The 14,404-nt window shown below is 38.0% G+C and overlaps 1 protein-coding gene across 1 annotated transcript in view; it reads right to left on the bottom strand.

Moving 5' to 3' along the window:
- The window catches only part of ARID4B (AT-rich interaction domain 4B), a 90,993-nt gene continuing 76,589 nt past the window's right edge, over positions 1 to 14,404 (bottom strand). Inside the window, exons 18-24 of the mRNA XM_050893220.1 lie at positions 13,146 to 13,230; positions 12,087 to 12,279; positions 8,484 to 9,695; positions 6,444 to 6,554; positions 3,459 to 3,674; positions 1,195 to 1,341; positions 1 to 174 (exon numbers count right to left, since the gene is read on the bottom strand). Of these exons, the coding sequence (XP_050749177.1) occupies positions 44 to 174; positions 1,195 to 1,341; positions 3,459 to 3,674; positions 6,444 to 6,554; positions 8,484 to 9,695; positions 12,087 to 12,279; positions 13,146 to 13,230 (2,095 nt within the window). The 3' untranslated portion in view covers positions 1 to 43. The remainder of the gene's footprint in view (positions 175 to 1,194; positions 1,342 to 3,458; positions 3,675 to 6,443; positions 6,555 to 8,483; positions 9,696 to 12,086; positions 12,280 to 13,145; positions 13,231 to 14,404) is intronic.

Below are 14,404 nucleotides of genomic sequence, written 5' to 3'. Positions count from 1 at the left end.
CTCAGCAGCCATTAAGTGCAAAGTGCTTTGGCAAGTCCTGCTGTCACCTGCACTCAACTGACATTCCATTCTGTGATGAACTTGACATAGATGGTTCTGCTAAAGTTAACATAACTGCAGCCGTAATGGAACTAGAGGAAGGTGATGAGGAGGAAGATGATGTAGTAGCAGCACCTGCACAGGAAGAGGAAAACACAGGTTATAAAAATTTACAAATTAAGCAATAAAAAGGTTTTCCCATTCAACAACAAGCATTGGTATATACTGACTGCAGCAACTACTGCACAGTAATTAAAAGAAAAAAGCCTCCATTCCCTAGCTTTTGTGGGAAACACTCTGAGACACAGCCTCGGCCGTGTGCAAGACAGCATGGCATTACCCCTTGCAGCCCTGGTTCACTGGCCACCCAGATCAAGGGCCCAGCCAGAGGACGCCAGAGCTCATTCCTGACCCGCAAGCACAGTCAGCTGTTCCCTTTCTTTCCTGTGGGAATCGGCACAGGTAGGGCCTCGTCCCAGCACTGAATCCACACATATACCCTGCTCCGGCAACCAAGAAGCAACTGCAGTTCCCATGTGATGGCTGCAGCCATAAAATCTTACTACACGTGGCATTTCAGTCCTTCTTCCTATACTCAGTGAACTCTTAAATGTGCACATAAACAAGACATGGAGAAAATAATCCTTTTAACGCTGCTAGAAGCAGGCATGCTAGAACATTCCCTACAGCAATAGGTAAAGCAGCTTCAGGGAAATGACAGATTTAATTGACGGTCTCCCTTAAACTCATAAAATAAATCACTTATCCTAAGGGGAGAGCACTAACTAGACACACAAGCAATACTATAGTAAATTATTGTGTAACTTGAAAAGTTTAAGTTTATTAATAACCTTAGATACTTTGTTCACTGCTTAAAAAAGTTTATTTTTCTGTATAAAGTAGTTCTGCCTGAACAGAATTAAACAGATTGCATGCCTTTTTAATATTTTTCCGCTTACATAGTCACTGGATATCTGAACCATACCTTCTAAAGATCATAAAATAACTGTATACAGTGTTTTTTAAAAAAAACAAACAAAACCACAGCCCTAATGGCACACACCTCCCTAAAAATTATCCAATTCTTGTTAACACCTTAAAAACATGACGTGCAATTTAGCCCTCTAAAAGTAGAATTTACTTCCCAGCACTTACTTTCCCTCTCTTTTTTCTTTAAGCGCTTTCTTCTTCGGTCAATGGAAGCCACCTCAGATTTCAAGGACAGGTAATGTTTCCTGATTTCCTGCAATTTTTCTTGGAGAACTGTTATGCGCTCGGCGCTAGTCAAATTTTCCAAGTCAGCTGCAAATTAAACAATCTCTGTTAATTATTGCATTGCAGCATTTCCAAAAACTTCTGAATTTCAGTGAAGTGGGAAGTACTCAAATCTTAGTGATGTGCTTTCAGGTAGCAGACAGCAAAGCCAAGAAACACAGCAACAGCAGCTGCTGTTTATTATCACAAACTTTGTTCATTTTCTATTATTTTTTAAAATACATAGAAACACTTTTTTTTTTTTAAGGAAGTAGGAGAGGAAGAAAACGCATGCATTCCCCTCCCCATAGGAAGGAAAATTAAGACAACTGGTGAAAACATAGGGGCCAAAACTAGCTTTGAGCCTGTTGTTTTGAGTCGTTGCTAGAGCTCGGTTTGGCCTAATACACCAGGAAGGTCAGTCTTGCCCGACTTGTCTTGGTTGTTACAGAAGAAGCAGGTTGCAACAGGAATCTGAATAGCTGTGGGGTGGTTCTAATCGAGTCCATGGCGTATGGGCCATAAGGTATAACCTATACAGGACCTCCTTGCTGGCATCCCACATGGGGATGTCGATGGACACGGCCAGCACAGGAGCTGCCCCTCTGGCTGCTTCCAGCTGGGAGCTCTCCACAGCGTGGCACACAGCTGTGGGGGGCACAGGCAGGAGGAACTATGTCAGTTCGGTCCCTTTCAGCCACAGGTAAGCCACACTGGAGACACACCATTCAAAGACATTTAAGAATCATTTAAACTACTGTGGGGCACAGAATGCACTTCATCAACCTATAATGAAGGGAGCACCAAAGGACCAAAAGTCACAACTATATTAGGCTGCGGGAAGATGAGGAAAGCTCAGAGACATTGCAAGTGCCTTAGACCTCTGCAACAGCAGGACATGTGTTAAACAGCACTCCAAAGTCCAACTTCTGCCAAGCAAATGTAGCACGTGCAACGTAGCCAACGTAGAAAGAAAGGAAGGAGCAGAAGCTCTTTAAATGTGTTGCACAGGAAATCTGCCCAATGAATCTCAGCAGGCCGGTAAGTGACAATAAAGACCTATTACACTACACAGTCCTGAAGAGCAGCAGAATGTAACTTGACTGTGAAGAAGTACTAGGAGAAAAATACTTTTAAAGTAGAGTAACACTGAGATTCAGGGCTGGAGAGAAAAAAAATGCAGGGTCAGATTCTCTCACCGCACAAACAGCTGGCTAAGTGGAGAACTCCCTGGGCATGAAAGAATGCTGCTGGCAAAAAAAAAAAAAAAAAAAAAAAAAAAATTCAGACGACGTGTCTGCACAGTGTGCCGTGCCAGCTCTTTCCTGTTCCCACTTTATGTGAGGAACAGCAGCCTTCACACAGCCTGGGACAGAGTGCAACTGAATACCCAGATGCTGTAAGAGAGAGGGCTAAAAAATAGCATGGTTTTGTTTATAAATAATTATTTTTAATTGTTTGCTTATTGTTATATTGAGGAAGGAGGCTTCAATCACCTAATATTTTATCTTACTTCTCTTTTCTCCCCACTGCAAATAATGCTGCAATAGCATACGCACACACACACAGAGGCAATTAAGAAGTTGCATTAATATCGAGGCATTAATAAGCTACTGAACTGTTTTTCAGATAAGCAAATGCATGATCCTTTCAACACTGCTCACGCCTAGCTATACGTGTACTTGTAGCTGACTGACACAAACACACTGAAAGTTCTTATTACTAGAAATAGTAAACATGTCCTGGTTCACTAAGGCAAAATGGAAGGGGAAAAAGTTACAAATCAATCATGTAACTGTCTGAACAATAACTAGAGAATGAGGAGTAAAACAGCAAGAAAATATCAATGCAAGAAGCACATATAGTGGATAACATTCATGCCAGAATGACAGGTCTGCACAGGATGGCAAGAACAGCAAGTCAGTGCAGCAGCCATATCTAAAAACAGTACTGGAAGTGTGCGATACAGGCAGTTTCCTGCATTGCAACTGGGGGGGGGGGGGGGGAGAAGATAGATTTATTTTTTAAAATCAGGATTTATCACAAAATTAAGCTAACAGGATGGAATAATTTTAGGGGAAAAAACCAAAATACACAAAAGTCAAAAAGCCTTCTTATACTATACTGCAAGACCACACTAGGCATGTTTTGAAGAAAATACTTACACATTTGAAAACTCCATTTGTAAACTTTGGGCAAACGATTATTCTGTTCTTTGAGATCAGACTCCTTCTCTCCATTTTTCCCACATTTTCCTGGAGATTGTGTTCTTGCAGGTGATTTGGTTTGGTGAGATTTCATGCCAGTAGAAGCTGATTTTGCTGACTGAGACTTGGACACACTTTCACCAGCAGATAGCTCTTCACTGTCACTGCTGTTTGCTGAAGAAACAAGGAGATATATTCTTACAAAACAAAGCAACCTTCCTGCCCGAACCAAAGCTTATCAGAAGCTACCCCTGTGCTGATTTTCATATAACAGGAGTTTATTTGACCAAAATCCTTTTACTCTAAAATGGTATAATCCATTCTGGTACAGAAGCTTGGCACACAGCTCTTTGCATCACTAGTGCCTAAATACAGGACCACAAAACAGGTATGTAATGGGGCCCCTCTAATTCTGGCATGCTGTGAAAGGGAAACCTTGCACTGGAAACACCATCCAGCTAGCTGCTGTGCAGGTAGATTCATAGCTATTATGTGGACCTATGGGAACCAAAATCCTACAGAGCTAGAGCGTGGATAAACATACCAGACTGTGGCTCCACAACCCATCCTGAATACTGATAAGTATATTGCTGAAAGTGGGTGTGCAAGAATGTAAGGGGGTGGGGTAGGGACACACTTCTTGTAAGGAGATTCTTGAATACAATCCAACTGCTCAAGGTCTGTGTAGGGAAGTTGCACTCCACACTGAATGGTTCAAGACAGCATCACTCTTGTTGCTTTAGAACCATATCCATAAATAAATTGCCTACACTAGAAAATAAGGCAAAGAGGCAGTCAAATGTGTCAACATTGGTGCAAAAATTATCCACATATTTCTGCTTATGGGGCTATACTTTTTCCCAAAACAGTTAGCAAGACTGATTGTTATGTCCTATCTCCTGTTTATCTTTTTTTAATATTAATTTCTAATACAGCATTCGATATATACAAACCTCCATCCCATTTCAGAGCTAACAGTTACAGACAAACTTTTCACTGTACTCCTAGGACACATGTAGCAGAAATGAGAGTAAACAATTGGCCTTTTTCTTAGCCTTACGTCACCTTTATTTTAGGTTTTCTGTGCTAAAATGACTAGCAATAATCTGAATTTGTGTGACATCATCTACAAAAATCCTCAGACATGATGATCAAATTCTTTAATTGCAGAGAAACATCTTCAGCTGATCCAAAATGGAAGAACTTCACCTCACACTGAAAAAACTTTAACTATAAAGCAACCGACTGAACTGAATGCAGTTTTCTAAGCAAACCGCCCAAAGGAGAGTGAAAAAATTACCTGTCTAAAAGACATGATTTATGAGTAATGATTGAAAGGATGAAGCTTGTTCAGCATTACAAAAATAAAACTGGGGTGGAAGCAGGGGCAAGAGATTATAGTTCAACAGAAGTCTTGTGAAACACTGGAATAAAATGGCTAGGGAAGCTGCAGAATCTCCATCATTAGAGTTGTTGTAAAAAACATATTCAATTAATATTTATCAAGAGAAACTTATGCCTCAGTTGTACCTGCCCTAGGTGTTGACAAAATGAACTCTGAAATTGGTTCTGGTCTTTATGATCTGGTGATCTACACTGGAGAAACCAAACACCAAGACACATGTGGTATGAAAGAACTCGGCTGGCTGCAGAGCTGCTGTTGTCTGCTGGCTTAATGCAAAGGCAAGAGTTGAAGCTGCCACAAAAGCAGCTTTAACTGGTATACCTGAATTTTGCAAAAAGCATTTTTTGCTCACAACTGACTCCACATTTTATCTATTTATTGCCCTTACTACATACACCAGCGCCTGAAGCGTAACAAAAAGAGCACATACACACCAAGGACTGTACATGGTACAAGAAACAATTCTGGCTGTGAAGTGCTTGCATCCTGACGAAGACATAGGTTGAGAAAAAGGGATAAATTCACCAAATCAAAGGGAACAATGGCAAGGCTAAAAATGGTGTATTAGTTCTGCAAATTCAGTTTGTTTTGTTACTTTAATTCCTGGGGTGAGGGAAGGAATAAAAGTTATGGAAGGAGGAGATAGTGAGATGGAATGAAAAAGGATGAGAGAATGTGAAGAGGAGATCAATGAACATAAAGGACAGGTGGCTGAAAGCAAATACCAGACCAGAAAGTACAGACTTTTAGTAAAAGCTGTTAAAAGAAAGAAAAGGGGTGGGGGTGAGGAAAAGAGAGGAAAAGAGGCATAGCATGTGCTTTCTATCCTTGCTTTAACTGCATTTTTTACAGCTATCCTCCCAGCTTCACTCTTCAGCTGACTGTTCCCTGGTATTTTTTATTAACAGGGAGACGAGGCAGTAACTGATCTTGCGGTCTCCTGAACATGTGTGCATATGTCTCTCTAATACACCTCTGCTTTTATTAAGCTTCTCTTTCCCAGTACTGTGGTTTCTATCCCAATTAGCTTCTACAACTACAAAAAAGCTGCAAAAGCTGCATTATTTACTGAAGATGTAACAGATGATACAGGAAGAAAATAGAGTCTATATTCTTCTGGAATTATTCTCGTATTTGCTACTGGAAGAGATATTAATCTGTAAAAACTCATCTTGCAGAAAATACGAAGTATAATTTCATCCAGGTCCCAGTCTCCCCTCTAAAACATGCAGCTATCATGCCACAGAGATCCCTGTCCCAATTCTATCAAGTGTGAAATACTCACTCTTCTTAGTCTTCCTGAATTACACGACATTAAGGACCTCTTAAAAATAGGCCCAGAAATAACACAAGACATTTATAAACACTTTGGCATTCAGCAAGAGTAGTTTCTTCATTTAAACAGTATTAAGAATTCCCCGACGAGAACATTTTGTCCTAATACATTTTTTATTTCCAGACTTCATCTCCTACAATCATTCAAACAAATGACAGAGTACTTTCACACATTTCACTTCACACTGAGCTGCTGTACTTACTAGTTTTACTCTTCTTTTTGTTGTTCACAGATGTTTTGTGGCTTCTTTTCTGCTTTTTTGAGGAGCTGCCTCCTCCCTGAGCATCTTTAAGTCTTTTTTGGCCTGTACAGACTATAATTGAAGGGGGGAAGAAAAAAAAAAAAAGAAAAGAAAAGAAAAGAAAGAAACAGAAATTAAATAAATACTTGCACTTCTGTGTGTTTTTCTCAAAGTCTCAAAAAAACCATTTCAGAGCTTAAGTTTGTAGACAACAATGCAACTGTTCCTGCCTATCCTTAATACGGCTCAGCTTTCTACTTATATCAACAAGAGGAGGTGAAGGAGGATGGAAGGTAGACAAAGTTTGTTGGTTAGAGTGCACCTGTAAGATGATTGCAAATAACTTTCCCCTATGCATCATCAGAATTTCTCTTGAACCACATGGATTTTTATTTTTTTAATACTGTAAATTAAATAAGAATACATTTATTTGAAAAACTTATCAAGAACTACTGGAACTGAAAAATGTTCAAAAAAGCCTGTCACACTTGGAAGCTGTGAGAAAAAACTGAAACTATCACTTGTGATCAGTAATTACATTAATTGTAACTATTAAAAAAAAAATCTTAGACAATGTTAAAAAACAAGGCAACAAAAAAAGAAGGCAAACAAAAAACTAAAGGAAGAAGTCTACTGGTATTTGTGACTACAATGGGAAAAAGTAGAAAAAGAAGATAAAAGAATTCTAGTACACCTGTTAAAAGAGCAAGTTTTAGCAGTTGTTCAAATGTTCCACAACCACCTGACTTACAGATTAAAAATGACTCCTGTAACAAACCCATTTAAATTAAGAAACCCAATTTTCTAAAACAGGCAGTGTGCTGACAAAATCATAGAGGAAGTTAAAGTCTATTGCGTGTAAAAAGTAATATTGTGCAACAGTGTAAAAACTTTTTTTCATGTGGCAATAATTTCCTTTTATATAAAAAAGCAAACAAATTGAGTCCTAAACCTACACATCTATAACTGACAAAGCAATATAGGTGTATTTATTGAGGTTTACATGTTTACCTCTGCCAACCTCTCTCCTTTGGAGACACATTTTGTCTCCTAAGGAAACCCATTTTGTTGCATTCTTTCAAGAGAACAATTCAAACAGAACGAAGATAACGCACCTTAAAGGCATTTTGAGAAAATTCAGTTAATTATTAACTGAAATCTGTGGAGATGAAGAAACCACTTCTGTCATCTCAGGATTATGTTCAGACATGGTTTTGGGTTTTTTTCTTTGATTAATAATTTTTTAGGCACTTTAACACAGTGAAAGTAGCTGTACTTTTGCTGGAAAAGAGCCAGTGACTTTCACAAAAAAGCTTTTGGATCCAGCCTTGCAAACAGTTAAAAAAAGCAGGCAGCAGTATACTGACATCACATGCACAAGCATTGGCAGTGTTTATTGTCTCCTATTCTCTAGTGGTCTCAGGATAGGAGCTTCAATGTGCAAAATCACATCTGAAAGTGAAACATAGCTAATAAGGTCAATGCTTGTTATCAGCTTGACTTGTATTTTTTAAAAAATTTTAATTTCATAAGATGCAAGTTTGAAATGGTTGCCTAAGCATGCAATAATTGGCACTTTCTCCCCCTAAATAAACAGCTGACAGAGAATCAAAATTTTATGTAAGAAACAGTATCTTCTACTTGTAAGCAAGGTACTCAAAATGTATCCGTCTTGCTACAATAAATATTCCCTATACAATGTATTACAGTTTGCTCTGGGCTTTTCTTGCCAGGTCTGGTATAAACTTTATTCTTAAATACTTTATTCCTCATTGAAACCATCACAATTCCTAATGAAAGGCCAAGGAACTTCCTGGCAGATTATATTTTATTCACTAGATGATTATGCCATTTCCCCACATTTTAAGTAGACAGCAGGCTACTACTTCCTCCAACAACTAATCTTCCAGCAGTGTAACCATAACAGAATGAAAATACATCAGCAATGCTAAAATGAGATCTGGTTAGGTTGTAGACAGCTCTGTTTACCCTTTCCTTTACCTTTTTCAGTATGCTCTGGCTCTGGTTGATTACTACTACTGGAGCTGACACTGGCATCAAAACCTGTTGGAGAAATATTTCCCTCGGACTGGAGGTCTTGCAGCTCCCCTGCAACACTGTCCACCTCTATTGTGCTATCTGTTTCACTTTTAATGCTTCGTATCTCTTCTTGATTTGGTGGCAACGTCTCAGAGACAGTGACGCTGGACTGATGTCTACTGGACTCCGTTACGGTTACAGATGAAGGCGATTCAGGAGTTGTAGGAGGAGTATTTAGCACTGAATTACTGCCACTGCTTGGAAATTCAACTTTCTTTTCACCCACTTCAGTCGGTTTCTCCTCAACAGGTTTAACGTCCACACTAGCTGGCAAAGATTTTTCAAGTTCAGAGCTAGGCAAAGAAATGTCGTCTTCTGCAAGAGTCTGAAGCTGCTCCTCTGTTGCAGCATCCTCAGGAGCAGCGTGTGGAGGGGAGGCAGCAGCTTCAGTGTCAGAGTCCGAGAACAGTTCCTTCAGCGTTTTCTTCGGCCATTGTCCCTGAATACTTGACCAGACATCTTTTCGATCCTTTGCTCTGGTGTTCTGAAGTCTTTCATCAGAGTTATTTAGAAGCTTTATTCTTTTCTCTCCCACTTCAGAAAATCCTGAGTAGAAAGTACTTGTCCGTAAAGACTTCCTTTTCTCCTCTAGTCCATTGTACTTTTTAGTTGGAGTGATTTTCAGTTTAGATTTATCTTCCTCATCTTCATCGGAGGAGCTGTTACTGCTGTTTTCTAAACTAACGGAGTCTTTGTTTTTGGACTTCTCATCCTTTCTATTAGGTGACACAGTCTTTAAAGATTCCTCTGCAACACAGTATCTTCGTTTACCACGTTTTACCTGTGGTTTTGCTGTTTTATCTGCTACCTCCTTTTTTACATCCTTTCTCTTCTTTGTGGCTTCGTCTTCTCCATCGGAGTCAGTATCTCCAGATAACTCTTCCATCTCTTTTCGCAGTCTTTCAGGAGATTTGGATCCTGACTTGGGCACTACTACATCTGTGAGAGCTTTAGTTTCTTCTGGGAGGGATGAACTGTTCTGTTCTTCTTTTAGACAGAGTTCGTTTTTATCTTGGCTTACAGCTTCATGTTGAGATTCCTCTTTGCCATCAGCATGTACATTCAGGGCACTTTGGTCATCTTCCTGCTCACTATCATCAGAACTTTCAGAAGCTAATTAAAAATAAATAAATAAATAAAAAAAACAAAACAAGAAAAGTTTGTCTTGATTCTGGTTACAAAGAATTCTTAAAAAAAACAACTAAAGAAAACTGTACAGATATGAACACATGCTACAGGGATCTCTAAGACTTCAAAAATTTATTTCCTGTTCTATTAGAAGGTATAATGGCTAGATTAGGAACTAGGAAAATTCTGTATTATACAGTACATCTCCAGGAATTTCTGAAGAGATGGAGAAAGCATAGAGTGCATCAATCCATAAAATACAAACTTCTGCATAATTAACCAAAACAGAAATTGAAAGATGTGCTTAACATAAAAACTAAATATTTCTTATGCATTACAAATACTACCATTGTCTGCCCTTTTTCCAAAGCCCAGAACAGAGACGGTATTTTCCCTGGAGAATCCACAGTCTAAAAGGACAGAACAACAACAGAGACACTGGATAATCTCTAACAAACCAATCTGATGACAAGCCTGGAAAAAGGAAGTGAAAGCAATAACGAAAGGCACTTCGAGAAATATATGAACAATAAGAGCGTAGGACAACAGTAAGAAAATTCAGGGTCAGGAATAAAGAAAGTGAGAAAAGAAGAACAAAGATATAATGGAGAAGGAATCAACAACAAGCCCATTCAATGGGAAAAGATATGGATACAAAAAGAAACAATGAGAACTGGCTCAAATATATGGCTAACTCCTTGATTTGTAACTCATTCATTTTTGTTGGCATAGCTAGTTTAACTCTTCTCATCCTACTTCCCATCTCTCATTCTCAATTCCTCACTAAAACTCACCATCTCTTTAAAGATGATAATGTAACCAATGACAGAGAAGAAAAATAATACTGTCAACAAAATTCACTGAAATGACCAAAGTTGAATTAACCTTTTAAGAAAAGGTTTACTGAAATACGATGAACTTAGAGAAGAGCACACAAACAGAGAGAAGAGATGTACAGGACAAAATACCTTCAGAAATGTTGCCTCAGGTGTTTTCCTTGGTTTATTTGTTTTAAGATAGGCAGGATCTTAAATTCTACTCTAACACTCAATCTGAAAGCAAGTTTTACACAACCCTTTCAGTGTTGTTTGCTTTTTTCTAATTAAACATTTATGGTAGACATTTTGGCCTAAAGTTCCAAGAACTCTATCACTTAAAATGGACTTCTAACACTTGGCTCTCTCATACCTTAGAGGACCAAAACTACACTACTATTATAATATAAGAGGTATCAAAATTTGCCATTTGAAATAAAAGCCAAGAACACCACATTTAAAAAAATCAGGTCCATCAAAGTTTCCTCTCAACCTATTTACTTTGCTGTGCCCTTCAAAGGAAAGTTGAATAGAATAGCATTAATCATTCCAGTTCAGGAAAAAAAAAAAAAGCCCTGTAAAAAGTTTTGAGCAAGCAGCTCTAAAATAGGAGGGAAAAGAAATAGTAAAACATTAGAGCCTTTCATACTTAAAAACAAAAACCCGCAAGTAACAGAAAAAAGTTAATCCTCAGCATGAAGCTATGTGGACTTAAATGATAAAAGAATTGCATACAATTAAAAGCATTTCTGGAAATTAATTACGTAATATGGAAAACATTTAGCTTTCCAAAATATTAGAGGGTGTATGTCAAATTGTGCTTTTGTAATCAGAAGTTAATTACAGATTAGTTATAGCACTAATAATAGTGTCATTATCATCACCACTAATTGCTTTTTTTGTTTCTCATTTCCTAAGGAAACGAAGCTTAATAGATTATGTTGACTGTTATTCTACCTACAAATTTGGAACCCAGTGGCCAATGTCATCCGAGTTCAAGTAAGTCTGAAAGATTACTGAAGTCATACAACTTTCACAAAAATTGGTGGTTACCCAAACTACCTATACCATATATGATTTCTTTTTCTGGAGGCACGCACTAAACTAAGGATGAAGAGAAGCAACTAGTTATTATAATGCTGCTGTAAATGTGTGGGAACGGGAACAACAGACATGCTGATAGGAAACCTAGCTTTATTAATTCCATTTTTCAAGGCAAAAAAAAAAAAAAAAAAAAAAATCATGGGCCCTAAAAGTTACATAAACAAAAAAATTAAAAATTTAGAAATAATATAGGAAGCAAAAATGCTTTGCTGTGTATCAAACAAAAAAAGGATGGCAAAACAAAGGACGTAATTCTTAAGAGTGTTAACATACGCTGAATCCACAATACCTGTTTTCAGAAACTGCGAATATTGCTTTTGTTCAAGGGTTATTTCTGAAGATGATGTTATAATTAGCCAGACAGACTCAAGTGTACAGTTGCATTAGTTGTTCTACATTGTCATTTACCACTGTTTAAAGGCCATTTACAGAATTAGAAAAAGTTTAAGTACAATACCTTGTAGCCCGTTAATGATAGAAGTAATTTCTATTGATTTAACTGGAGCTTGTTCAGTATTTTTGGCTTCAGTGCTGTCAAGTTTGGACCCAGTCTCTGGTGATGCGCTGGTGTGAAAGGGTGGTTTTGACAAACGTCGTAATTTACAGTTTTTAGGAGAATACTTCTCTTCCTTCTCTTTGTCAGTTTTATTCTATGTGAAAGAAAAGGTTAAAAACTCTTCTCATTTGAGCATACATCTTAACATAGATTACAATTAAACAATGCTTACAGTTTTCTTAAACGTTCAACATATAAAGGAAAGCTTTCCTCTTTGTTTAAAAGATTACAAATACCTTTCTACGGCCCATGCCAAGACATTTTATATCGAAGACAGGAACTTTGTCAACACTAAAACAAATGGGAAAGCAAACACAGCTAGTGCTCTAGGAGCAGTGGCACCGCAGAATGCCAGGCTCAGTGGTGGCAGGGCAGGGCTATAACACCCCGCTCTGTCACAACGAGCAGGGAGCTCTAGAACAAAACTCAGGTTCCAGAGGCGCCACGGTGCTGGAGGGGGCAGGAGGAGTGCTGACATCTGTGGCAGAAGGAAAAGCTTCCTTGCATCCCACCGCCCAAGGAATATATCATAACCTAAGCCTAAATATCAGTTTTAAAAGAATGAATTTTGAAAGAAATGCTATGAAATAAAATGAGTCACATACACATGGTCTAGTCATAGGTTTGCGCTCCAGAATCAGCAGAGGGAGCTCCCAAATTTCACTCCCCCCCGAGCTGGCTCCCACCACTGATGATAAAATGGATCCTTCTCGTATGTTTTCTATAAATGCATACATAAATTTCATCAAAAAAATACAGAAAAGAAGGAAAGAGAAGCTTCTCCTCCCCATCCCGAAGTGAAAAAAAAAAACCTTGATGAAAAAAATTTTAGTTTTCAAAAGGCTAGGAAGTCGCTTTTACTGTCAAGCATTCGTAGGCCAATCAAAAGCGGGGGGAGTACTTAAGAATATATTAAACCTAAGTTGGGGGGAATAAAGGAGAAAAAGGGAGAGAAACTACCTTTATTTTCTTTCGATGCTTAATTTTTGGTACATTTTTGTCAGCTGGTCTCACTATCTTGTCTGCCTTTATCCATTCATCATACCTAAAAGAAAAAAAAAAAAAAAAACAAAACCATACACATTTATGGTTTTCAGCAGATAATCACGACATCATAAGAGAAATTAATGGAGGAAAAAGAAAATTATTAGCCATATAAAAAACTGAACTGGAATTTGAATAAAGAAGTCATTTGTGTACTTTTCAGTATGTGAAGTTTCAGCTAAGGTTCGATTCTTCACATGCTGGGACACATAGGACGGATTTTTTTTACACTGATGGGTAAGAGTGAAAGCTGGTATTTTTCCAGTCTGCACTGAACAGCAGGAAATCCATGTATACAGGTAAAACAAACTACCAGAATGATAATTTCTATGGATCTCCAAGAGATACACTTTGTACATATACTGTAAAATCTTAACAATAAAAGAAATTCTTACAACTACATAAAATGTGACCAGTTAACAAAAATAAAGTCTTTCGAGCCTGAGTGTCTGCAAAGTGATATTTGGAGTGACTAACACTGAGGAGTCACTAACTTAATAACACTTTTCAATTCATTTTCAGTTAAAGGTTTCCATTTTATATCAGAATGATACTAGACAAAAACATACTAAATAGCATCAAGATATTAACAACAGGTGTCTTATTATCTAAGGCTGGACCTGTTAAATACAAATCCAAGACCAGAGAAGTACATTCTTAGTAAGAATATACTGTAACTATGGTACTGTACTTGCCAGTGTCATTGTGTATGTCTGAAAAACCTCAAGAATCAATTCAAACAATTTTTTTTTTTTCCCCCCAATAAGCATAGTCCACTGTCGTACTTCAACTGTGAATTCAAGAATCGTCTGAATAAGAAATAGGTCAGTTAAAAATTAGTATGTATTAACTTTTGCCTCAACATACAGCCACACAAATTCTGATCCCCCTAGGCAAACATGAACACAGATGGGAAGAAACCAACTTTAACAACAACAACAACCACCACCACCACCAAATCACACACCCCCAGAGAACTAGTACAAGATGGAGCCAAGCACAATGCACTCATGACCATGCTGGCTTTCCAGCTGGGCTTACTTGACCACCCTTTTGATATATACAACAACTGCTGCTACAGTCCCAATTCAGCTTCGTTGCAACTGCTGCCAATTACATCTACAATACTGACATATAAATTAAAAAGGATCAGATAAAAATATGCAAGTTTCCAA

Source organism: Gymnogyps californianus, chromosome 3 (assembly GCF_018139145.2).
Source record: "Gymnogyps californianus isolate 813 chromosome 3, ASM1813914v2, whole genome shotgun sequence".
NCBI lineage: Eukaryota > Metazoa > Chordata > Aves > Accipitriformes > Cathartidae > Gymnogyps > Gymnogyps californianus.
Note: the sequence above shows the minus strand (reverse complement) of the source record. Positions and strands in the feature narration are given on the sequence as shown.